The sequence below is a fragment of the Bos grunniens genome, chromosome 3 (assembly GCF_055505025.1).
Source record: "Bos grunniens cultivar Pamir isolate PY7600 chromosome 3, Bosgru_T2T1.0, whole genome shotgun sequence".
Lineage (NCBI taxonomy): Eukaryota > Metazoa > Chordata > Mammalia > Artiodactyla > Bovidae > Bos > Bos grunniens.
Genome location: NC_141167.1, coordinates 105558263 through 105585329, shown reverse-complemented (window position 1 = coordinate 105585329; position 27067 = coordinate 105558263). Strand labels below are relative to the sequence as shown.

Genomic DNA, 27067 nt, shown 5'->3' with positions numbered 1-27067 from the left:
TACATTCAAATAAATAGATATTTTTTTAAAAATTTTTGTCTGTTCCTTATTTGGGTTTATTTTTACTTTTTACCTACTTCAATCAACTGTAAGCTCATTTATTTTCACCATGGCTTCTTTGCTCGTTTAAGCATTCAATATTACATACTTCCCCATAAGTATTGCTTTTGCTGCATTCAACTTCTTTATTTTTTTGGTTGTACTGGGTCTTCTTGCTGTGCACAGGCTTCCTTACGTTGCAGTGAGTGGGGGCTACTCTTTGCTGCAGTGAGCAGGCTTCTCGTTGCGGTGGCTTCTCTTGTTACGGAGCACAGGCTCTAGGTGCATGGGCTGCAGTACCTGCAGCACATGGGCTCAACAGTTGTAGCACGTGGGCTCTAGAGCACATATATCCCACAGCTTTTGATAAGAAAAAATTTTCCTTATTGTTCAGTTCTAAGTACTTTCTCAAAAAAAATTTTTGGCTGAGCTGTGTGGCATGCAGGATCTTAGTTCCCCGACAAGGCACTGAACTCATGCCCTCCATAATGGAAGCCTGAAGTCTTAACGACTGGACCACCAGGGAAGACCTCTTAAGTATTTTTAAATTTCTCTTATAATTTCTTCTTTGACCTACACGTTATTTACTTAGGAATATGTTTTTAAATTCCCAAAAGCATGGAGATTAGTGTTCATCTTTTGGTTACTTATTTCTAATGCAAAAGCACCAGAAATGGTCCTGAGAAATGATATTCATCCCAAAAGGAAAAAGGTGAGCCTCTAAACACTCTTTTCTAGTACCTAGTTCTGGCATGACAGTACTTACCCGTCCCAAACAACCATAAAACTGGACAAAATACACAAATTAACTGTTTCTGGTACACACTAATGAGAGTGAATAGCAGAGTGCAATTTGCCTGAGAAAAGGAAAGCACAGGTCAGGAGCCCACACTGACTCTGGCCCCTTGCCGGGGGGACATTTTCCCAATTCACAGCCAAGGCAAGCAGAGCCTCGGCAGTCAGTGGCAGTCCCCCTGAGCCGAAGAAACACACAGAAGAAGTTTGGTGCCGGGAATTTATGAGATGGGGTACCACTGAGAAAGGAGTAGAGAAAAGCCCCAGAAGTCTAGGAGCTAACCCCAGGTCCTTGGTTAAATTCTAAGCTGCCCATATGCAGGGTAGGTCCTGGGAGGCCTTGGAGAGAAGAGCTGTTGTAGAAGGTAGAGAGCGAGCTAAGAGAGGAATACAGGTATCAGTACAATGCTGGGAAGATAACGGAGTTCCAGCCCAGCCGGAGTGGAGCATGCTAAGTACCCTGACACCCTCAGCCTACAAGGTCGGATCTTAGGAAAAGGATTTTGCCTAAGAACAAAGGCTCAAACTGAAGCATACCAGTCCCCAAAAAAGAAAACCAACTTTAATAAGATCGAAAGACCACCTCGTGATTTCATTTTTGCTAGGAAAAAAGTCAACACTATTTAGAGAACATAATATAAAGTCTCTATAATACAACATCCACAGTATCCAACAAACAGAAAAAAAATTACTGTAAGAAGCCTTTACTCTTAAACAAGGAGGTAAATGTCAACAAAAGCAGACCCACAAATGACCCAGGTGTTGGAATTAGCAGAAAATTATTTTATAACTATAATAAGTATATTAAAGAACCTGGAAGAAAAGATAAACAAAATAGGTGAAAAGATGAAAGAGTTCAGGAACGTCCCTGGTGATCCAGTGATTGAGACTCCGAGCTTCCACTTCGGGGCACTGATTTGATCCCTGGTTGGAGAACGAAGGGGGCTTCCCAGGTGGCACTAGTGGTAAAGAACCTGCTTGCCAATGCAGGAGATGTACGAGACGTGGGTTCAGTCCCTGGGTTGGGAAGATGCCCTGGAGTAGGAAATGGCAACCCACTCCAGTATTCTTGCCTGGAGAATCCTATGGACAGAGGAGCCTGGGAGGCTACAGTCCAAGGGTCGCAAAAAGTCAGACACGACTGAAGCGACTCAACACTCAAGCACGCACGTGTGGAACGAAGACGCCACATGCCTCAAGGCCCAGCCAAAAAAAAAGGAAAAGTTCAGCTGAGGAATGGGGGGTAAGAACTAAATGGAAGTTGAAAACTACACTATCCAAAATGAAAAATGCATTAGATGGGCTTAATAGCAGATTGGACGTAACAACAGAAAAGGTTAGAGATTTCCAAGACAGGTCAGTTTGAAGAAGTGGGCAAGCTGTGACCATACCTATAACTGAGAGCTGTGAGCAAGGTGGTGTGAATTATTTTCAGCAGTTCAGAGAGGTTGAGAGCTGAGTTCAACTAGGAGAGGAGTTGTGCAAGATATGACTTAGTGAGCTAAGGGAATTAAGGTAATCTGAATGAAGGCAGCTATGGTTCTGGAATCTAAGCTAAGAAGGGAAGTGAGGGAGTAGAGTGTTGAAAAGTGAAGAAGTGGCAGGGGCAGTGTTTCGAGTCCCAGTGTGCCCGATTGTTAGACTGGGGGTTTCAGAGCCTTGCTACTCAAAAAGTGGTCCCAGGACTAGGGGTGCCAGTCCACTTGTGGCATGGTGCCACAACTCTCAGGCCCCACCCATATGCACTCAATCAGCATCTCTGCAGGTAGCGCTCAGCAAGCGGTTTAACGAGCTCAGCGGTGACTCTGATGCTGCTAAAGCTTGAGAACTGCTCTTCTAGAGTAAGAGAGCTGCAGAGAAGTGGTGAGGGGCAGCGTGGGATGCTCCAAATGGATATTTTGGAGATGTTCAATTATGAGCCATGACAAGGTCTGAGATATAATTCAGGGAACAGGAAACTGTGACCGAGTGAAAGGAAAGATCACTGAAGATAAATGGTCTGGGAAATAAGGGGTCAGACTCTTAAGATAGATCATCCACAGGACGCAACCTGAATGTCAGTAAGAGAGAAAGACGGTGAGTCAAACGCTAAAGTTATCAATGAATAACAGGGCATAACAGAATGCCAGGTGACTGCAACCAAGAAGGTCAGTAATCTGACAGCCTGCCCTTCCAAGAGAGAGGGTTTAAAGACAAAGGAAGAAAAACAGTTTGGAACTAGCAAAGGGAGCCACCTCTGGCACTCTTACTGTTGGAGATTCTAACCCACCTCTCAACTCCCATCTCCAACTTCTCTAGCCTTGGCTGACCTTGTTAATTGCCTACCAAAAGGCATTCTCTCTTCCCTTGCTGACAGATTCCCAAGTTTAGCAACAGTGTGCCTATTTTAAAAGCTACATTTTCCAGCCTCCTTTGCACTGAAGGTCACCAGTTGCAGCTCTCCCTGACAAAATGTAAGCAAAATTGTGACAGGGCTCCTGAAAATGTGCCTTTTATGAGAACACAGGCTCTGGACCCTCTGCTTCTCCCCCTCTTCCCACCTGGAACCCTGGTTAGCATCATGGAGTTCCCATATCACCCTCGGACCCCCTACTTTCTGAACTCTTCTACAGCAAAGAAAAGCAAATAGCTTTGCTTCATTGGAGGGAAGCTCCTGGAGGTTAGTCATGGGCCTTCTCTATCAACAAAGGAAGCCCCCACCAGGCACTGCCCCACCATTAACTCTCGTGTTCCCAGACCTCATACCTGTTTCCCTGCCAGGAAGGATCAGGTTTTACTCACTTTTGTCTTCCTTACCTTCCACACCAGCAGCCAGAACAAGGCTATGCAAACAACAGATACAACTGTTTGCTGCGTTAAACAAGTAAAAACCTCAATTTCAGTAACCCAGGTGGAAAAAGCCCTGACTGAATTGCCTAATAACCCTTTTTGTCCTTGCCAAGAATACAGCCTTCCTTTCATTTCAAAGTTCCAGGTTTTCTATACCAACCTTGCTCCTGACTGTTAAAGTCATAAAGTTTCCTAATTTCATCCCAGCCCCTGTTTTGTCCACTATTTAAGATGGGACAGAAAGAGAGAACAGAAAGCAGAGTCATCTAAGCTCTGAAGAGTGACCACAGATGGGCTTCCCTGGTGGCTTAGTGGTAAAGAATCAGCCTGTCAATGCAGGAGACACAGGTTTGATCCCTGGTCCGGGAAGATCCCACGTGCCATAAGTACTGAGCTTGTCTTCTAGAGCTTGAAAGTAACAACAACTGAGCCCACATGTGGCCTAGACCCCATGCCACACAACAAGAGAAGCCCCTGCAATGACAAGCCCATGCACTGCAACTAGAGACTAGCCCCTGCTTGCCGCAACTACAGAAAAGCCCGTGTAGCAACGAAGACCCAGCACAGCCAAAACTAAACAAATTAAAAAAAAAAGTGACCACAGAGCAACCCTGAGAGTAGAGAGGCCAGGCACCTACCAGAAGCTCCTGGGGCCGCTCAGTCACATCAGGGGTCCTCTTGGGAGACCTGTTATTGGAATTCACGTACAGTTTTCGCTTGTGGAAGAGCTTCCCATTCAGTGCCTGGATCGCAAGTGCCACTTTCTGCGTAGAGCCCAGATCTACGAATGCGAAGCTGCAAAGGAAGGAGAGGGCAGCTCTGAGCCCAGCTCAAACAGAGCCGCAGGGGGGTGCCGAGCCGAGGAATGGTCTCCTTTTCCCTCTGAGGGGACAGGAGAGAGGCTGGGCCACTTCTACCACACAGGGAGGCCACCAGGACACCCAGGTTTGGGCTGGGCAGTGGGGGAGCTGGTCCTGGGGTTCCTGGGGACTGGGAGACATGCGCTGACCCTTTCACCATATACCATAGGGCATGGCTCTGGATTTCCTTCATACTGCTCCCCACAGAAGTTCAAAGTCCTTTTACTGCCTTGAACATAAGAAAGGGAAAATATGAGTAGGTCCCAGATTTCAGGGGCAACCAAGGCTGCGGGAGATTCACTAACTTGCTTCGAGTCAGAAAACAGAGAAAGGACAAGACCAAAAGTAAACCCAGGGCTCTGGACTTCTAACCCAAGGTTGTATGGATAAGGTAGTATTAGCTGCCGAGTCGGAGGGTTAAATGTGGAAAAGGGGTTTCCCAAACGTCCCTCTGCCAAGTCACAGTGGGCGTGGCTTTGCGAGTTGTTGAGCTTGTCTGCAACATCAGTGCATCAGCAAAACGGACAAAGAGGAAAGGAGTTGCTTCCCAAAGAAAACAAAGGAAGAACAGTCATTACCACCTGCAGCCATTCTGGACTCTGTGGACATGGAGAGGGCTGAAGTCCTTCAGAAGGCACCGAACCTCCTCCTGCAACGGCCGGGTTTAAAAGCGATACAGAGACCTGAAGACGAAACTGACAGCTGGCTCTCAAGGGTGCAGATCCCCAGCCAGCTAGGCCGTTATCAGCTGAACAAAGACTTAAGGAGAACCAATGATGTGCTGAGTGTGCCAGGCTCTGTGCTCAGCGATGCAAATACAGAGGCAAGAAGGCTGTAAGCGCTGCCTTCGACTGCAGTTCAACAGACATGTGGGGCCCTGACAAGACCATCAAGCAAACAGGTCATTTTACCAGAGGGTATGAAATTCCACGAGGAAGTACAGAGGCCTCCGGGAAAACAGTCTGGGTATCTAACCCAAATTTGGAGAGAAAAGAAGTGCTCAGGGTGGGCTCCCAGGTGGAAGTGACTTTCAATTTATTAGGAATCTCTAGGCTATCTCCCTTTCATCGCTACCTAGGCGGGAAGGCATTTTTAATTGAGTCTGCTGACTCAGTCCTGTATTCATGGCAACTTCCCTTCGTTTCTTTCCTGACACGTCCGACAGCAAACATGAGCTACCCACAAGCCTTATGCCAAGTGTTACAGGAGATATGAATTTGAACTTGACATAAGTCTTGGACTCAAGGAGCTTAGAGTTCATAAATGCATGATCTCTGTTTAACGGATGGGGCAGAGTGACGTCTAAGTCAAGTCCAGAGGGGCTGCGCATGGAGGGAGCACACTCTTCTCTGGTCAGCTGCTGATCGAGCTGTCTGCCATGCCTGCTCCATAAGGCTCCCCACCCCTACCAACCACCCCAACTTTCCTCACTGCAGCCAGGCCTCTACCGCCTGGGGACACGATCCCCTCCCCTGGACATCTCTCCATCTAATTCTCAACTCTCCCTCCTGCCTGCCCTCAGGCTCCCTCTCCCATGGATCCTAGTCCCACTCCCATCCCTGGGCTCCAACCACGACTGCCCTCCCTTTTTTGAGATAACATCTACCCAACCCTGATGCCCTTTTGAGCAACACCCTATTTTTTCTCTTTTTCTGCCAAATGTGTAGAAAGAGCTGTGTCCGCCTATTGCCTCTGTTTCCTCCCCGCCCACTCCCTCTGGCTGCAGCTTGGCCGCTGTTCCTGCTCCACTGAAAATGCGTTCTCGCAGGTCACGGATGCACTGCCCACGGCCGTAGCTTCCCCTCAGGCCTCCGTGTCAACTCCTACCTGCATCTCCCCCCTTTCACCTTCCCCAGCTTCTCCACTGGCTGTTACCAATGCAAGTCCCACACCTGTGATGAAAACTAATGTTTCCCGAGAAAATTCTACTTCGGGAAAATGTATATTTATACCATCTTCTGTTATTACCAATCTAAAGTCACTTTATTGGCAAGGGAAGAGAAATGCATAATGTATAGCTCATTTTTCCGAGTCTTCATATTTATATTACATTTAAATTCAAATTTTCTAATTTGCTTTTACTTTTAAATATTTAATGTTTATTACACATAAATCTACAAGATGCTGAGCAACAAGCAATTTGTGAGTTCAAGCAATATGTGCTTAGCATTTTCAGTTTATAAAGCACTATCATATGCCTTATTCCATTTGATCTTTAAAACCACCCTATGAAGTGTATATTATTATTGTCCTCGTTCTCAAATGCATAAAATAAAGATCATCGAGATTAAGTGACTGCCTTAAGATTACACAGCTAATTTAGAGTCAAGATTTGAACTCAAGTCTTCTAACCTCAAATCCTGCATTCTTTTCATGATATCATGCAAAATGATACCTTTCTTCTGGTCAGATTTTGCTATTATTAAAAGAGAATTCCTGGACAGTCCAGTGGTTAGGGCTCTGTGCTTTCACTGCCGAGGGCATGGATTCAATCCCTGGTTGGAGAACTAATATCCCCAAAGCCATGTGGTACAGCCAAAAATAAATCAATGAATAAATGATGACATAAGAGAAAACTCCCATATTTTTGTGCCTTCAGTGTCAGGAAACCATAGCCTTGGGCCAAATCCAACCCACCACCCTTTTCCTAAGTGTTACTGGAGTGCAGCCACGCCTGTTCATTTACGTATTCTCCATGGCCGCTTTCAGGGCCCAGTGGCAGAGCATCTGCAACAGGGGATTATGGCCTGCGAAGCGTAACACCTACTATCTGACCCTCTGGGCCTTCCCAGGTGGTGCTAGTGGTGAAGAACCTGCTGCCGAGAAGCTGGTCCAATCCCTGGGAAGATCCCCTGGAGGAGGGCATGGCAACCCACTCTAGTTTTCTTGCCTGGAGAATCCCGTGGACAGAGGAGCCTGATGGGCTACAGTCCACGGGGTCACACAGAATCAAACACGACTGAAATGGTTTAGCATGCACGCATCTGACCCTTCACAGAAAACTTGGCAAACCCTTCTCCTACAGCAATGATCCTCAATTCTGATTGCACATAAGATTCAGCTGGAAAGTCACTTAAAAAAAAAAAAAAAAACTACCTACCAGAGTGATGCCTGGCCCACCCCAGGTAAACAAAATCAGAATCTCCGAAGCTGAGATTAAAGCAGTATTTTTAGCAATATTTTTAAAAAAAAGATGGCAATATGCAGCCAAGGTAAAAAACTACTATTCCCTGGTATCAAACTGATTTAGGAAGCGCTCATTTTCAGAAAATGTGCTCGAGTGTAAGAAGAGAGAAGAACCACCACCACTACCACATACACACAAAAGAAACTGCTGACTTCTTTCCATCCGTGGTTCATCAATCAGTGCTATCAGTGAGGTCATCTTAGCAGCAGGTGTTATTCTTATTGATAGTTAGCATAAGGAACTACGAAAACCTAAAGGCATAACCTATGACATTATTTTTCTGCCCCTTAATAGTTCAGTTTGTTTATTTAAAAATTTTTTTTACTATATATTTGACAGGAAGCTTAATACTTTAAAATTGCCTCATATCCCTTAGGGTATCTTTTACGTATCATTTTAAATAACTAAAATTAGTTATTAGGATATTTTAATTACCAAAGCATTAGATGTTTATTATAGAAAAGTTTGAAAATACAGATAAGCAAAATAGAGATATCACCCATAATCTTACCACCAAAACATGAGTACTGTACATAGAGACTAAGGGATCATACAGTATCCTCTGCTTCATAACCTATTTCACTTATTAATACACTCCTTTCAATCAATCATTACAAAAAAACATCTACTGTAGCTTGCCAATAATTATGGCACGAGCATTTATGGGCCACTGACTTCGTGCCAGACAGGCAGAAGGTTATGGCAGTTACCTGCATGCTAAATGATTCCATATCCCCTGGACAGCAGTGATTTAGCAGCAGGACAACACCAAGCTAGTGTTGGTAAGGATAAAGGAATTCTGCTGCTGATGCTGCTGGCAGGAGTGGGGGCCTCTCTCCCCTCCTGGCCCAGCCGTGTGCACTGTGTGGCTCTGGCCCCACACCCAGGTGAGGTCCTAGAGACACACATGTAGACATGCCAGTGCACTGAAGCTCTGTTTAAAGTGGAAAAAGGACTTCCCCAGTGGCATGGTGGATAGGAATCTGCCTCCCAATGCCAGGGACACGGGTTCGATCCCTGGTTGGGGAAGACCCTGTATGCCATGGAGCAAGCCCATCTGCCACAACTACTGAGCCCTTGCTCTAGAAACCAGGAGCTGCGACTACTGAAGCCTGAGCACCTAGAGCTTATGCTCAAGAACAAGAGAAGCCATCACCATGAGAAGCCTGCACATCAAAACTAGAGAGTGGCCCCCGCTCCATGCAACTAGAGAAGGCCCGTGCGAAGCAACAAAGACCCAGCACAGTCAAAAATAAAGGAAGAAAAGAAAGTGGCAAAAACTGGGAAACATTTAACTTGAGCCATGTGATTTGACATTTCTGCAGATAAAAACTGGTCAAGTACCAGCACTTTCTTATGATCCAAGCTAAGCATATGAATGTTTATTGGCATCGCATGTATGTGCCAACACAGATACATTTAAAAAAAAATGTATGAAATGATAAAAGTCATAGAGAAGAGAAAACACACAGAGGAGAGAAAGTGGGGTATCCCCGTCACCTGAGCTCCCTTCCTCCCAGGACACACCCTGGACCCCACTATTACCAAGGACCGCCCACCTCCAGACGGCAACTTTGAGTCCCTGCTCTCCAACCACCTTCCTTCTCACACCTCTAGCTCCCCAGCTCTATTGTCTGGGTCTGTGATCCTTCAAACTCTGCCACTTTCCCACCGTCCCGCAAACTCCCGACCCTATCCTGACTCTCTGGCCATCCGTTGCGCCCCACCCTGCCCCGCCCCACCGGCCCCTGCCTTCCTCTTTCCACTGTGGTTGATCACTGACTGCGGGTCATTTCCTGGTTCAGTGCTTCTGGCATTCCTACTACATATTCCTAATCATCAACTGCCAGCCTCCCCAACAGAACTACTGCAGTCTACTTCCACTCAGACCTTCCTTGCCCTCTTTCTACTCAGCAGATAACCCCAATTCTTTGCTGAGGAGAGACAAGCAATCAAAAGGAACACCCAGCCCCTGCCACGACATCAGTCAACCTCCCTGTACCCGTGTGCCCCCCTCTACATAGAAGGCCCGTCCTTGCTCCAGACAACCCCTCTTAACCTTCTCAAGGTCTTTCATACTAAACGATCTCCCCTTTTTCCTGCATTAACTACCCTCCCCACTGGGTGGGCATACAAATGAGCTCTAATATTTACCATCTAAATACTTAAAGACACGTAAGTAACACCTTTGACCTTACAACCCCCTCCTGCTCCCACCCCGCTTCCTATTCTTCTTTGTTACAAAAATCCTTGAAAAACTTGTCTGTACTCACTGTCCATTTCCCTCTAATTCATTCAACAAATGATTATTAAGTGCCTACTCTGTGCTAGAAAATGTCTTTCGTGCCATGAACAAGGTACCCAAAGGCTCTCCCCTTCTGGGGCTGATCTCTTTTTTTTTTTAATTTTAAATTTATTTATTTTTAACTGAAGGATAATTGCTTTACAGAATTGTGTTGGTTTCTGCCACAAATCAACATGAATCAGCCATAGGTAAACATATGCCCCCTCCTTCTGAACCTCCCTCCCCATCCCACCCCTCTAGATGGCTACAGAGCCCTGGTTTGAGTTCCCTGAGTCATACAGCAAATTCCCACTGGCTATCTATTTTACGTACAGTCATGTACACTTCCATGCTTCTCTCTCCATACATCCCACCCTCTCCTTCCTCTGCCCCACCCCCGTGTCCATAAGTCTGTTCTGTGTCTCCATTGCTGCCCTGAAAATAATTTCAACAGTACCATCTTTCTAGATTCCACATATATGTGCAAGTATATAATGTTTGTTTTTCTGACTTACTTCACTCTGTATAATAGGCTCTAGGCTTCCACCTGTTATTTATTTATTAATTTGGGTGCACCAGGTCTAAGTTGCAGCACACAGGATCTTTGATTTTCCTTGCAGCATGAGAAGTCTTATTTGGAACATGTGGGATTAGTTCCCTGACCAGAGATTGAACCCAGTCCCCCTGCACTGGGAGTGTGGAGTCTTAGCCACTGGACCAGTAGGGAAGTCCCTCCTGGGACTGATCGTATTTAGGAAAGACAGATAATTAATTAAAATCAATGAGAAATGTGCATGGTGAGTTCAACGGTATTAAGCAGACATATTAAGTCAGAGAGGTGACTTATCAAACTACAAACAACAGACAAATGTCATCGACTGTCTCAAAAATATCTTTTAACGACTGTTTTGTCGCAGTCAGGGTCAGAACAAGGTCTACTTATTCTGTTTGGTCATCATTTCTCTTAGGTCTCCTCTAAACGTCTTTATATCAGATCTCCCTGCTTTAATTTTTCCATGACTTTGACGTGTAATACAGACCAGGTCAGCTGTTCTGTAGACAAGAGTACTGCTTCCTTATTGTAAGCGTTTAACTTGATCTTCTATCCCCACCCCCGTTTCCTTTAGACTAGAAGTCAGCCGTGGAGCTTTCACATATAGGTTATTATTTACATTTTTGGCTAGAATACTTTACAGATGGTGTGAGATCTTCTTCACTAATATGACATCATTTTAGGAGACTTACACCTGGTTGTCTCACTTTAGGTGACGCTAAATTAATCAATAAATCAGACAGGGACTTCCCTGGCAATCCAGTGGTTAAGACTCCACACTTTCACTGCAGGGTCAAGGGGTCAATCCCTGCTTAGGAAACTATGATCCCACATGCTGCAAGGCTCAGACAAAAACAAACAAAACACAAATTCAGACAGTAACAGCCTGATCCTTTCATTATAAAACTGCCCATCAATATTTTATCTAATGAATCTACCATGCTCTGATAACCCCCGTCTGAAACAGGTATTATGGTTTGCAAAACGATGATTTTCAATCGTTTCCTCTGCATTGATGAGCTAGAGCTCCTCTGGAAAGAACTTTCTCTCATTCACTAGTGTTAGTCATTTGCCCTGAAATGGCACTGGTGTTAGAAAAGCAAGATAAACACTTAACCTTTTCCTTTAATTACCAAGTTTTATATTACTGAACTATTTCTTGCTATCTTCAATGTGTCCAGTGAGTTTATGTATTATTTCTTTAGGTATCACTACAAATCATTGCTTTTTATCACTAGTAAGTTCTAATCAAAGGTAGTCATTAGTATTTTCGAAACATGAATCGTCCCATTTTTGGCCCACGGGACCCTCTTTTTGCTTGTTCTTATGTCTTTTTATTTGGAAACTTTTAAACATGTTATCAGTTCAGTTCAGTCACTCAATCGTGTCTGACTCTTTGAGACCCCATGAATTGCAGCACGCCAGGCCTCCCTGTCCATCACCAACTCCCGGAGTTCACCCAGACTCACGTCCATCGAGTCAGTGATGCTATCCAGCCATCTCATCCTCTGTCGTCCCCTTCTCCTCCTGCCCCCAATCCCTCCCAGCATCAGAGTCTTTTCCAATGAGTCAACTCTTCGCATGAGGTGGCCAAAGTACTGGAGTTTCAGCTTTAGCATCATTCCTTCCAAAGAAATGCCAGGGCGGATCTCCTTCAGAATGGACTGGTTGGATCTCCTTGCAGTCCAAGGGCCTCTCAAGAGTCTTCTCCAACACCACACTTCAAAGGCATCAATTCTTTGGCGCTTAGCCTTCTTCATAGTCCAACTTTCACATCCATACATGACTACTGGAAAAACCATAGCCTTGACTAGATGGACCTTTGTTGGCAAAGTAATGTCTCTGCTTTTGAATATATCTAGGTTAATCCTAACTTTCCTTCCATGGAGTAAGCGTCTTTTAATTTCATGGCTGCAATCACCATCTGCAGTGATTTTGGAGCCCCAAAAAATAAAGTCTGACATTGTTTCCACTGTTTCCCCATCTATTTCCCACGAAGTGATGGGACCAGATGCCATGATCTTAGTTTTCTGAATGTTGAGCTTTAAGCCAACTTTTTAAACATGTATAGAAAACAGTATAACAAATTCCTATATACCTGTCAGCCTCAATTCAAAAAAAAGGGAGCAAATAAGGGCACCTGTTCCCTGTTTTCACTCCTTCGTGCTATAGCACGAGTCCCCAGGAAAGCCTTGCCCGGAAAAAAAAATTCTTAACTCAGGGACACTCTGATTTCATCTATACCTCTCCCTACCATTAGGCTATTCTGAAATAAATCTCATCACCTCATCACTACATCTGTAAACATTCCAGCACATAGCTCCAAGGAAAAAGTATCTCACCTCTAATTACAACTTCTCCCTTCCCTTCAATCAAACCCTAATAGCCTTTGAGAGGTTTCTAGCTTTCTGGCACATACAGCTCCAAACCTGGACCCTAAGAAGGTATAGCTCCTTTCAGTGGGGAATGGTATTCAAAGTGAGCACTCTAGGATCTTATTGCCACTGGGTTGTTAAGAGCACCAAGGTCTTTCAACCAGCAGAGTTAGGAGATACGCATCTTTGAAAGGGAAAATAATCATTGTAATCATGGATTCTGATTCCTATAGAGCTACAGATGGTTTTTATTTATCTTATGCTGAAAATCTTTATTCCTAACAACACTAGTTATTATATCCTACTTTAAATATATAACAGGTTCAAATAATACCAGGATTACTACAGACAGCAAAATTACTGAGCAAAGTTTAAGACTTCCTTGCAGTTCTTTTTATGCTTGTAATATATCCTACTGAGGATACACAGTCAAAATATCATATTCTAAGGTCAATTTGAATAGCTATATTCTCTGACACCACTAATTATATCACTAGTTTGTTCCCGGGCTTATTCAATTTGAATAATTCTATTCTCTGACACCAAACTAATTATATCACTAGTTTGTTTTCAGTTTTTAGGGAGTGCTTTTTTAATAGATCACTTTGATTCTCTTAAATATGAAAACATTCATATATTTTAAAGTCAAAACAATAACACAAGGTAAATTCATAAACTGTCCCTCCAAAAAGAGGGGATACATGTACACATAGAGCTGATGCACTTTGCTGTACAGCAGAAACTAACACAATAAACTCCAATAAAACAGTAACTCCAATAAAAATCAATTTTAAAATTTTTAAATAAATAAATAAAATAAATTGTGCCTCTATCTCCCTTCTATCATTTTTCCTTCCCTCCCCAAGAGGTCACCATCTTTATTCCCTTTTTATCTTTCCACTGTTTATTTTGGCAAATTTAAAGAGCTATTCCATTCTCTTCCTCCCTTCTGATGCAAAAGACTGTTTGATTCTAGGTGTATTTTTATACCCGCTGACAGATTGAATGTGAAGTGTGAAAAACATGTGAGATATGAAACAAGAATATTTCCCAGGTTTTGGGCCATTTACTGAGATGAGGAAGACCGTGGGAGGAGCAGGCTGGACACATTAAGTCTGAAATGCCTATGAGTTGCCCAAGTAGAGATAAGGACTAGGCAACTAAATCGACAAGTTCAGGGTTCATGGGCAAGGTACAAGCTGGGAATACAGATAACTGGTCCTGACTGTCTACTACCACCATCATATCCCCTGCACTTAATGACACTTATCTCCGCCTTTCCCATTCTCGTGTCTTTCTTTCTCCTTGCCTGCTGCACTGACCAGGACCACCAGTACAATGCTGACAGAAATAGCAATAGCCGGTATTTATATCTTGTTCCTGATTTCAAAGGGAAAGCTATCAAGGTTGTGTCCCTAAGTATTGCATTTGCTATACATTGTTAAGTCCTTAATCCATCTAGAATCCATTCAGTGAATGTTACAATGTAAAGGTCCAATTTCATTTTTCTTGTATGGATAAAGAAACATCTCAGAACCAGTTTACTGAATAGTCCCTTCTTTCCCAACTCATCTGCAATGCCACCTGATTATACACACCAAGTTTTCATATACATGTAGGTATATTTCTGGCCTTTTTATGGTTCATATGTTGGCAATTAGCAAGGCATCCACATCAAGGTCATCATTACAGTGGAAAATTCACTCTCCTGTCTCCTTATTCTTCCTCTTCAAAAAAGGTGCATTTATTCATGGCACATGTTCTGTTTCACGTAAATTTTAGAATCAGTTTGTCAGGCTCTTTGAAAATCCTTTGGGTATTTTGATCACAATGGTATTGAATCTATATACCAATTTAAGGATCATAAAACTGACTCTTCTTATCCATCTCTTTGTTGAAGCCTTCCTTAATGTCTTTCAGTAAAGCCTAATTTTCTGTATCTATGTCTTGCACAACTTTTATTAATTTCTAGCTCTTTGCATTTTTTTCCCTTCTGTATAGAAATACAATTGACTTTTGTATATTTATCTTATATTCAACCACCTTAACTATCAATAATTCTAACATATCCAAGAGTCTTCTGAGCTTCAACTTAGACAATCATCTGCAAATAATGATTTTGTTTTTTCCTTTCCAATTCTTACACCTCTCACTTTATTTTCTCACTTGCTCTAGCTAAGAGATTGCATAAAATGTTAAACAGAAATGATAGAGGCACTAGCGTCTTGTTCTTGATTTTAAAATGCCTGTTTCCCAAGTGACAATGTTTTCTGTGTATTTTCTGTAGAAACTCTTTCTCAGATTTTGGACGTTTCCTTCCACTCACAGTTTAAATGTTTTTCTGTGATCTGGGCTTTTAACTTCATCAAAAGTTAAATTTTAGCTTGAAGGTTCCCAGACTATGTAAGTAATATGAATTTAAACCACAATTCACATGAAATCAGGCCTACTGTTATATGTTCTTAGGGAGACTGTTTACCCTACCAGCCCCAGATCCTGGCCAAGTCAGATTAACTTTCTCAACACCACCCTGGGCCAATAAGAAAAGTTTTGTGGCTCACGGGGCCAGCCCTTCAACCATCCTGCTTTTGCAGGGATGTCAACTACTATGTCCCTCCTCACATAGGCCCCGAGTGTCATCTCCTACCCTGACATGGCTGCTATAATCCAATCCAATCTTTAGGTTTTGAGGTAGGCACAGACCCTAGGGAATTGACCAGATCCTCCTAGTTTTCAAGTTATTGCTTATTTTGGGCCCTCTTAATTTTTCTTACTTTCTTAGGAGTCAGCTATGTATTTTAAAGTGGCATTTTTCAAAAGGCACATAAAAAGATATTCAACATCACTAATTATTGGGGCTTTCCTGGTGGCTCAGATGGTAAAAAAAAAATCCACCTTCAATGCAGGAGATCCAGGTTCGATCCCTGGGTTGGGAAGATCCCCTGGAGAAGGGAGTGGCTACCCATTCCAGTATTCTTGCTTGGAGAATTCCATGGACAGAAGACCCTGGTAGGGCTACAGTCCATGGGGTCACAAACAGTCGGACAAGATATCACTTCACACCAGACAGAAAGTCTATCATCAAAAAATCCACAAACAATAAATGCTGGTAGGTATGGAGAGAAGGGAACCCTTCTACACCACTGGTTGGAATGTAAACTGATACAGCCACTATAGAGTACAGTATGCTGCTGCTGCTGCTAAGTCACTTCAGTCGTGTCCGACTCTGTGTGACCCCACAGATGGCAGCTCACCAGGCTCTGCCGTCCCCGGGATTCTCCAGGCAAGAACACTGGAGTGGGTTGCCATTTCCTTCTCCAATGCATGAAAGTGAAAAGTGAAAATGAAGTTGCTCAGTCGTGTCCGACTCTTAGGGACCCCATGGACTGCAGCCCACCAGGCTCCTCCATCCACGAGATTCTCCAGGCAAGAGTACTGGAGTGGGGTGCCATTGCCTCTCCGAGAGAACAGCATGGAGGTTCCTTAAAAAACTAAGAATAGAGCTACCGTGTGACCCTGCGATCCCACTCCTGGGCACGTATCTGGAGAAAAACATGATCTGAAAGGATATGTGCTCCCTGTATGTGAACAGAGCTATTCACTGCAGCTCTGTAAGCCAGACAGAGAAAGAGAAGTATCATAAGACATCCCTTATATGTGTAATCTAAAAAGAAACAATACAAATGAACTTAAAACAGAGACCTACAGACTTAGACAACAAACTTCTGGTTGCCAGGGTCAGGGTGGGGGTGGGGACGATGGGGAAAGGGATAATTAGGGGTTTAGGATGGATACGTACACGCTGCCATATTTAAAATAGATAACCAACAAGGACCCACTGCATACACAGCACATGGAAATCTGCTCAGTGTTATATGGCAGTTGAGAAGGGTGGGGAGTTTGGGGGAGAATGGTGCATGTGTATGTATGGCTGAGTCCCTTCGCTCTTCACCTGAAACTTATCACAACGTTGTTTGTTAATCAGCTTTGCTGCTGCTGCTGCAGTCGTGTCCAACTCTGTGCGACCCTGAGGACTGCATACTGCCAGGTTCCTCTGTCCATGGGGTTCTCTAGGCAAGAGTACCAGAGTGGATTGCCATGCCCTCCTCCAAGGGATCTTCCTGACCCAGAGATGGAAACCAGGTCTGCAGCATTGCAGGCAGATTCTTTACCGCTGAGCCACCAGGGAAGCCCCTACTCAGCTGTATACGCCAATACAAAATAAAAAGTTAAAAGTGCCATTTCTTATATTTTAGCTTCTATTTCCAAGTATTTTCTTGTGTGAGGGCTTTGAGGTTATCCAATCCATCATAATTAAGGAAACAGAGGCATCTGAAGATTTTAAATCCATTTGGCATCATGAAGGTTACTCATATACTCAACAAGACCAGTTTCAGAAAACTGGTGAGGGGAGAATGCTAACCACTGGGCTTAAGAGTTGAGTGTGAGATCAATTTCAAAACTTACTACAAAGCAAAAATACGCAAGCGCGGGACTGGCGTAAGGATAGACATACCGATCGGTGCAATAGAATGAGACTCCAGAAATAAACTGCTCTATTTATGGTCAATGGATCTGCAACAAGGTTGCCAAAATAATTCAGTGGGGAAAAAATAATCTTTTTTAGCAAATGATGCTGGGGCAACTGGATATCCACATGCAAAGAATGAAATTGACCTCAACTTCAAACCACATGCAAGAATAAATTTCAAAAGGATTACAGACCTAAATACAAGAGCAAAAACTACAAAACTCTTAGAAGAATGAATACATGTAAATCTCTGTGACCTTGGATTAGGTAATGGATTCTTAGATATGGCACCTACAGCAACCAAAGAAAAAAAATGGAAAATTGGAATGCATCAAAATTGAACGTTTGTGTTTCAAAGGATACTACAGACAAAATAAAACACAACCGATGGGAGCAAATATTTACAAATCATGTATCTGATAAGAGACCTGTATCCAGAATATATAAAGAACTCTTACAACTCAATAGTAAAAAAGATGAACTGATTTTAAACTGGGTAAAGGATTAAAAAAATATTTCTCCAAAGAAGATATATACAAAGAGACAATAAACACATGAAAAGATGCTCATTAATTACTATGAAAACACAAATCAAAACCACAATGAGATATCACTTCACATCTACCTGATGGCAAGAGTCAAAAAGACAGACAAAAATAGTTTTGGGCCAGGAAGTGGAGAAATTGGAATCCTCACACATCGTTGGTATGAATGTGAAATGGTACAGCTGTTTTGGAAAACAGTTTGGCACAGAGTTATCACGTGACTCAATAATTTCACTCCTAGGTATATACCTAAGACAACTGGAACATACATTTACACAGAAGCTTGCACACCCATGTTCAGGTAAGATTTTTCATAAAAGCCAAAAAGTGGAAACAGGTCAAATGTTCAATAACAAATGGATAAACAAACTATGATATATATATCCATATAAATATTGTAGTCATAAAAAGGAATGAAGTACTGAGACATGCTATAAAATGTACGAACCCTGAAAACATTATGCAAAGAGAAAGACACTGTATGACTGTATTTACATAAAATATCTAGAATAGGCAAATCCATAGAGACAGAAAGTAGATTAGTGGCTGCCAGGGGCTGGAGGAAGACAGGAGGCGGCGGTGCTGCTAATGACTATGAGATGTACTTGCGAGGTGATGAAAATATTCCGGAATTAATGGTGATGGCTGTGCAACCTTGTGAATATATTAAAAACCACTGAATTTTATGCTTTAAAACAGTGAATTTTTTGGTATGTGATTTATATCTCAATAAAAAAAGAAATGTTAATAAAGTAAAATGCTAGCTACTATTCTCGTTATGAGTAATAATTCATCTGTCATCTCTGATCCAAGACTTTCATCTTCTACCAACAACCATGAAACTGCCGCAGGCTAGTCTGTTGTTGTGCAAGAAGGTAAAAGTCTCAGACACTCACTCCACAGTTCTCGACAAGGCAGGTATTAATGTCAGAATCAGACGTTTCTTTTTAAAATCCTACTTGTTTAGCTCAAGGGTTTCCTCTCCTAGGAGGCTGGTCTCTGTTTGTACGTTGGAAGGAACCACCGTGGAGAACGCTACTGCTTTCTAGTGAAGTGGGCAAGGACCAGAGGTCCCCATAACACAGTGTGGGTCAGCATGGCCAAGCAAGCCCCCGGGGCCTGGCCGTGAAACGGGATCCATTGCAGAGAGGAGGCAGAGCCGCTCAGCGCCTCGCCTGCCCCAGACCACTGCACCAACTTCTGCAGGGCTCCTGCCTTCATCTCACGGTCAAGTAACGGCTTATACCAGCCTGCCAAGGGGAAGGGGAGTTGATCCCAATACTCCCTTCTCCCGGATTCCAAGCATCCCCCAACACATCCACTTTGACTCAACAAGATTTAACTCACTGGGTCAAAATGAATTACTTCACTCTCTGTGCCCCAATACCATTTTCTTCTTTGTCAGATAAAAATCTAATAGGTCCCTCTCTTTTTATGGTGATTTATTTACACATCTTATCAACTATGTGGTTAGGTACTTGCAGGCTGTGGACATGGACTCAACTCCTGGCTGACCACTCCCTGAGTCTGTGTACTTGGCTAAGGAGGACCTAGTAGAGCCTCGTCTGCCTCATCTTCGATGGGGATACCACCCACCATGCAGAGCTATTATGAGCATTTAATAAAACCACACTAATGAAGGATTTAGCCTAGTTCCTGGAGCATATCTGATAATTACAATACAGTAACAGTGTAAAAGGGATAAAGTACGACTTGGGCAGAGAAGACTAAGTTTAGCTAACTGGCAAGCAGACACGAGACCAGGACATTTTTGAAAGACGTCTGACATGCAGCAGGGACTCCACAAAAGTCAGTTTCTCTCATGCTTCATCTAAGACTGAGTTTGAGCACGCTTTATTTTTCAGCATGCTGAGAGTGCCTTGGGCACATTATTTTGCATAATGTGAACATTTTTAAATGCTCCAGAAAAAAAAAAAGCCAGGGGATGCCTCAAATCAGGAGATTACACTTTCACTCTCTTTTCATCGGTAGTTCAAATGTACTTATTACAAATTTTAAATATTTATGTTGTTCTATAATTCTTTCAGGTTTGGTGGTCTGGCCTCCCCAGATAGACAGAAAGATTCCTGGGGTCGAATATGGCTGTTTATATTCTACTCTCTGAACACACAGCTAACTGACTCAACTGGTTCATTTCAAAGTGAAATGAGCATAGTTTTTTTGACTGAGACCCCACGGCTCCCTATGATCAAAGGATTGGCAATTGAACCCTCATAAGGGCCCCTTGCCAAAGGGAAGGGGCCTTACTGCAGGCCTCCATTCCAAGCAATGAGGAGGGTGGCCACCCACCGAGGTCTACACGGATGGCTGGGTGCAGGATGCTTCACGATCAAACTGGGAGAGCCCAGGGCAAACTGTGAGCTGACTGTGAGTTGGTCAGCTTAGTCACCAACTAGTGACTGCTTGCATATTTGTAGCTCTAAAATACCTTTTAAAACTGGTAAAATTCTTACTGGCAGGTTTAGTTCATATGAGGGAAGCCAAAGAAGACGAGAGGCAATCATGCACATATGCATGGTATGCAGAGTGAGGCATACCTCAGAGATGTCCAGCGGGAGATTGCCAACATACACCTCTGTCTCCCTTTTCTTGAATTCTAAAATAGCAAAAAAGAAAAAAAAGGCAGGTGTAAGGCTGGAGGAGTTAGAGCATTTAGAACATGAGATAAATGACACATTTTTCTCAATGTTAAAACACACACATACATTCCCTTTCAAACATTACTCCTCCATGAACAAAGAATATTTAAATAGCATTCAATGGGTCAGCAAACACTTGTCAGTGTTATGGAAGTGGTTCTGAGTTACGCACTGGCCTTGGACATCACCGAATTCAAGGCAGCAGTGCAATCTCTGGGGCAGGAGAGGCAGGGAGTCATTAGCACACCAGGAATCCAGCACTTTCAATGGGGTATTAATGAAGTTTCACAGTTAACAGTCAGCTGAAGGAGGTAAGGAAGGGGATTAATGCAGGAGGGAGGTGGAAGAGAATCCAGGCAGAGGGCATAGCACATGCAAAGACATGGACACAGGAAAAGGCCCGGCTTGTTTGGGAGTTTGCATGGGGTGGGGAATAGCTAGACCAAACGCTGCATGTGGGTGAGCAGAAAAAGTAGGGGCAAGAGAGGCAGGCCAGGCCAGCCGCTGAAATCACTGACTGCTGCCCACAGCAGTCTCAGGGGAACCCACTGGCTGAGGGGGTGGTAAAGGGTTTAATCAGAGAGCTGATATCAACACATGTATGTTTTAGAGCGGTGTCACTTTGGAGATGGTGGAAAGTGAAATGGAAAGAGGCAAGGATTAGAGTATGGGGTTAGAAGCAGCCAATGAGACAGTGACTGAGGGTCTGCGCGCGTGGTGGGTGGCAGGGGGACACGTCCACCATGTGAAAAGAAATGTGGGGGCTGACTAGAGCAAGGACAGATTAGGCGGATGATGCCAGGTTTCATGCTTGAACAGAAATTGAGTAGATTAACTGGGATCCAGGTTACAGTCTGAGGGTCCCAGCACCAAACACCACCCCCCAGGCTAACTCACTTGGAGATTTCTGCTCCTCCAACGCGCCATTCTCCCCAAATACTTTTGCAGAGGGTCGGAAGTCACTGCTGCTGCAGGACCTGTCAAATGCAGGACTTAGCATTGCACCTCCCAAGGCCAAACTCCAACGAGAGGAGTTTGGGCATAACAAGCAGGGCCTTGCCTAAGCCTCCATACTCTTCCTGACAGAGGGTTTCCCTTTCTCCTTCCAGACTCGGGTTCCAAGCCAGGAAGCCCTCCGCTGGACTTTTTTAATCCTTAATAGTTAAAGCAGATTCCCCAGTGGCTCAGCAGTAAAGAATCCACCTGCAATGCAGGAGACACAAGAGATGTGGGTTCGAGCCCTGAGTCAGGAAGATCTCCTGGTAAAGGAAATGGCAACTCACTCCAGTATTCTTGTCTGAAAAATCCCCATGGACAGAGGAGCCTGGCAGGCTACAGTCCGTGAGGCTGCAGAGTTGGGACAGGACTGAAGTGACTGAGCATAAGCATAACGGTCAAAATCAACAGGCAAGAAATGCTGAGACTGACTCCTAAACTCTGGGCAGGACAAGGCAGGTGGAGGAGGAAGAGAAGGCTGTGGGGTGGAAGGAGGCCCGTTTATCAGCAAAAGGAAGCAACTTACATGCTGCAGTTTCTTTCCAACCGGATCTCCTGCAAAGCCAACCAGCCACAGTTTTAGAGGAATGCCAGTCAGTCACCGCCACGTTGCCAAACAGGTACTGTGGCAGGCAGAATGATGTCCCCACCCCCGGCAAAGTGGGCCACATGCTAATCCCCAGGACCTGTTAGGGTTCTGATGTTAGGGGAGCAGTTTTCTCACACCATCAAGTGATGCTCCGGACACCAGCTGGGTGGCCTAAAATTCAACTCGATTCTGACACTATCCACCCAGAGATAGCATCAATCTCATAGATTCAGGGGTCAGTGCCACAGGACTGCCAACCTCCCTCCCCGCTCCTTCAGAGGCCAGCCGCCTGCAAACCCAGGTGGTCAGCTGTGCTTCTGCCTGACCAGTTAGAGCCGGAGGTTCCCACGACCTCTTCCTGGGTCCCATCAATTAGCCAGAGTGGCTTACATCTCAGAGAAACATCTTCCTTACCAGATTACCATTTGTTTGAAAAGGGTGTAATTTAGGAGTAGCAGATGGAAGAGGTCCACAGGGTGAGGTATAGGGCAAGGGCACAGGGTGTCCATGCTCTCCAGGTGCACCACTGTCCCCACATCGCTACAGCAGCAGTCCCTAACCTTTTTGGCACCAGCGACCAGTTTCACAGAAGACACTTCTTCCATGGACGGGAGGCTGGGGGTGGTTTCAGGATGATTCAAGCACATACACTTATTGTGCACTTAATTTCTATTATTACATCAGCTCCACCTCAGATCCTGCAGGATCTGCTCTATTGTGTTCACCAACCCAGAGCTCTCAGAGTCCATACTTTGGGGTTTTCTGTGAAGGCCTCTTGGCAGAGGCATGACTGATTAGCCCTTCTTGTCTCCCCAGAGATGGGGGGCGGCGGGAGAGAGGAGTGTAAATTCTGACCCTCTAACCAGTCAGCCCCCCCCCCCTTAGGTTACTTGGTGTTTGCTAAGGTCACCTCAGCATGACAAAAAGACACCTTCCCGTCTCTCCTCATTTAGGAAATTTCAAGGATTTCAGAAGCTCAGTGACAGAAACCAGATGAAAATCAAATATATATTTATTATGAATCACAATATCACACCTATGAATATGTTTAATTACATGGCAAGGGGGAAATAAAGCTGCAGATGGAATTGAAGTCACTAATCAGCTGACCTCAAAATACAGCGATTATCTGTAAGGGCCTAATGTAATCACAGGAATCCTTAAAAGTGGAATAGGGAGGCAGAGAAGATAGTCAGATACACAGAAATGACAAGAAAAGCAAGACTAAAGCAATGCAATATGAGAACCAAGCTGCTGTTGCTGGCTATGAAGACAGAGGAAGAGGGCCATGAACCAGAAAAAACAGGTGGCCTCTAGAAGCTGAAAAAGGCAAGAAAACAGATTCTCCTCGGAGACTTCCAGAAAGAATACAGCCCTCTTGACACCTTGATTTTAGCCCAGTGACACATGTGTCAGGCTTCTGACGAACAGAATTGTAGGCTGTATTGTTTAACCCACTAAACAAGTGGTGATTTGTTATGACAGCAAATAGAAAATACAGGTACTAGGAGCAACTTTAAAACCACAGCTGCCTCCACACAGTGGCGTTAGACAGAGGCAGCTCTGAGTGCAGCCCAGCGACCTTGGGCATGTCTTCCCTGTCAAATAGGAATCACAACGCTATGCCAGCACATGAAAAGATGCTCCACCTCACTAATTACTAGAGAAATGCAAATCAAAACTACAACGAGGTACCATCTCACACCAGTCAGAATGGCCATCATCAAAAAGTCTACAAATAACCAGGACTTCCCTGGTGGTCCAGTGGTTAAGAATCCACCTGCCAATGCAGGGGACACAGATTTGATCCCTGGTCCAGGAAGATCCCACCTGCCTGGGGCAACTAAGCCTGAGTGCTACAACCAGAGAAGCCACTGCAATGAGAAGCCCACGCATCACAACTGAAGACTAGCCCCTGTTCACTGCAACTAGAAGAAGTCTACTATGCCCAGCAACGAAGACCCAGTGCAGTCAAAAACAAAAATAAAATTTTAAAAGTCTACAAATAACAAATGCTGGAGATGGTGTGGTGAAAAGGAAACCCTCCTACACCGGTGGGAATGTAAGTTGGTATAGACACTGTGGAAGACAATATAGAGGTTCATCAGAAAACTAAAAATAGAATTACTATATGATCCAGAAATCCTACTCCAGAGCATATATCTAGACAAAACTATAATTCAAAAAGATACAGGCACCCTTATGTTCATAGCAGCACTATTCACAATAGCCAAGACATGGAAACATCCTAAATGTCCACAGACAGACGAACAGATAAAAAAGATGTGGTACATTTATATACTGGAGTACTACTCGGCCATTAAAAAGAATGAAATAATGTCATCTGCAACAACATGGATACAACTGGAGAGTAACATGAAGCAAGCAGAAGGAGAATGACAAATACCATAGGGTATCACCAATATGCAGCATCTAAAATATGACACAAGTGAACCTACCTATGAAACAGAAACAGAATGATGGACACAGGGAGGGCAGGGTTAGCAAGTGTAAGCGTTCATACGTAGAACGGATAATCAACAAGGTTGAACTGTATAGCACAGGGAACTCCACTCAATAAATAAACTATAATGGAAAAGAATGTTTCAAAAAAAAAGTACATACGTATAACTGAATCACTGTGCTGTACAGCAGTAATTAACACAACATCGTCAATCAGCTATAAACGCCAATGCCATAGACCACAAGGTGAAGCGAGATCTTCAAGCACTTGCCATGAATTAAGAGCTCAATAAATGGCACTGTGCTTATTTTTATAGATTTCATTGGCACTTTTCTATGATGCTTCAGAGTAATATTGTCCCATTTTACTGATGGGAAGGTCAAAGCAAAAGGGCATCAGATGATTTGATTAAGGTTATAAGATACTGAGGTAATTCAGGTCTGTGACTTCAAAGCCTTGGTTTTTTCAAAATCATTCTGAAGGAATTTTTTCCTTTACCTCAGGAGAAACAAAAATTAAAACGTTAAATTTTAAAAGAATGTAGTAATTCTGCTTTGAATTGTTTCCAGCTGTAGAAAGAAACTGCTCTAGTAGCTGCTAAATTTAAATAGAGCTAACAGTGATTAAGATAATTCAAAGGCTGAAGTATTGATGAATAAAAACAGAAAGGTTTGTAGGCAGAATCAGGCTACAGGTGTTACTCCCAAATTCCTGGTAATCCAGGGCTTCTGGAACAGGGCAGGCAACAACACTTTCAAGCAAGGGCCCAGCATAAATCTTTCAAGGATGCTTTTAAGGGCCTGCGGTGCTATGCTAACTAAACGGCTAATGCACAGTCTCATTTAACCCTCACGGAAATTCTCAGAACTTGTCATTATCACCCCACTGTAGAAACGAAGTCCTGGAGGCTCGGAGGCCGTAACCAGGCAGTCTGCGAGTCCATTCAGTCTCCACGGTTTGTAGTGGATTTAGAACATACTGCGTTAGCCTCAACAGCGCTTTCAGTTTTTTAAGCTAAAAAGTTTTTAAACTGCTTTGAAAGGGAGGAAGATGGCCGAGGCGTCTTTTCACCTAAAGTGCCCCGCAGTACTGCACGAAATGCTCCCCATCTGCACGGATTCAGTCTCTGTGGTCCACTCCCACCCGCCAACCCCACCAAAAATTAGCTCTGCCGCCAGGCGAAAGCAAGCGATAAAGTCCGAGGGGGAACATTCGCCCCACCACCATGGAGTGAAAATGAGGGGTGCAGTTTCCTCAAGTGCCTCCCGACGCCCGCTACTCCCCGTCCGGCAGCCCGGGGCCGGGAACCAACAAACCGTACCTCTCCCGGGCCAGGTGCGTCCAGCCAGCGGCCCAGACGCCAAGCCTTCGCGCCTCCTCTCTAGGAGCTCCGCCTGCCTCCGACGCCCGCGGGGCGCGGGGCGGGGCCACTCGTCCGCAGCCAATCCCCCACCGCGGCTGCAGCCCCGGTGGGGCGAGAAGAGCTGGGTGCTCTCGGCGGACCGTAGCTGCAGCAGCTCCTGGGCCAGTGCCCGCGGCCTCTTCCCCTGCTTTTAGTAGGCACTCTCTCACACACATCCCCAAAATATGCTTGCAGAGACAGTGGAGCGAGTAACCGCGACGCACCTCTAGCTCTTTTGGGAGTGGAAGAGCTCCCATCCTGGGTTGGAGAGGTGCACGTGGCGCACTCGGGCTGAGTTTGAAGACAGCGCCTGGTCGTGACCCGCTCGGTGGTGATGGGGAGCTGCTTGTGCAAAAAGTGGGAGGCCCTAACCACGCGGGCACAACCGGTCAGCACGTAAAGCTGCTGCTCCCTTCCCCTGAACATGCACCCCCAGACCCGCCTCTACAGAGGCGCTGACCCCGGCGCCCCCGGATCTGGGCGGGAGGTAGCGCGCGGGGAGGCGCCAGCCTCGGAGGGGAGGGGCGCGAGGAGGGGGCGGTCGGGCCGCTGGCTGCCCACCGTCCGTCGCGGTGCCAGGGATACTCCCGCCGCCTCCGCTCCGTACCCCTGGTCCCCGGGAGTGTGGGCAGGGCTGTCCCGGGGCTTCCGTGGGCCCGGCCTCTCCCACTTCTGGAGGAAAAAGCAGGGGAAGCCCCCGGCGCCCGCCGCCTCCGGAGAGCCGCGGAACCCCCGGCCGTGCAGGCGCTGAAGACGACCTCGGGCGGAGCCCCGGTGCGTCGTGCCTGTCGCCGTCCGTGTCCGGAGCGGCGGCCCGCGTCCGCCCGCTCGGCGCCCTGAGCCCCCTGCCTCGGGCCGTAGGGGCCCCACCCTGCGGGGCGTGGGCGACGGCCGGCCGGGGACCAGCAGAGCAGCCGTCGCGGGGCCTTGCCGCGGCCTCCAGCAACCCAGCCCCGGG

The 27067-nt window shown here is 45.0% G+C and overlaps 1 protein-coding gene across 16 annotated transcripts in view; it reads right to left on the bottom strand.

Moving 5' to 3' along the window:
• Positions 1-26956, bottom strand: part of TDRD10 (tudor domain containing 10) — a 53537-nt gene extending 26581 nt beyond the window's left edge. For 6 of the 16 annotated variants that reach the window (XR_015161072.1, XR_015161073.1, XM_086392999.1 and 3 more), the window contains exons 1-5: positions 26029-26366; positions 22181-22209; positions 21556-21635; positions 20557-20615; positions 4302-4458 (exon numbers count right to left, since the gene is read on the bottom strand). Coding sequence is in view for 9 of the 16 variants with exons in the window: in XM_086392999.1 (XP_086249125.1) it covers positions 4302-4458; positions 20557-20615; positions 21556-21635; positions 22181-22209; positions 26029-26366 (663 nt within the window). In the remaining 7 variants the exon portion in view is untranslated. Of the gene's footprint in view, positions 1-4301; positions 4459-5101; positions 5173-20556; positions 20616-21555; positions 21636-22180; positions 22210-26028 lie in introns of all 16 variants that reach the window. The other 10 variants (XR_015161075.1, XM_086393003.1, XR_015161074.1 and 7 more) reach the window with 9 other exon arrangements.
• Positions 26957-27067: the final 111 nt, after the last annotated feature.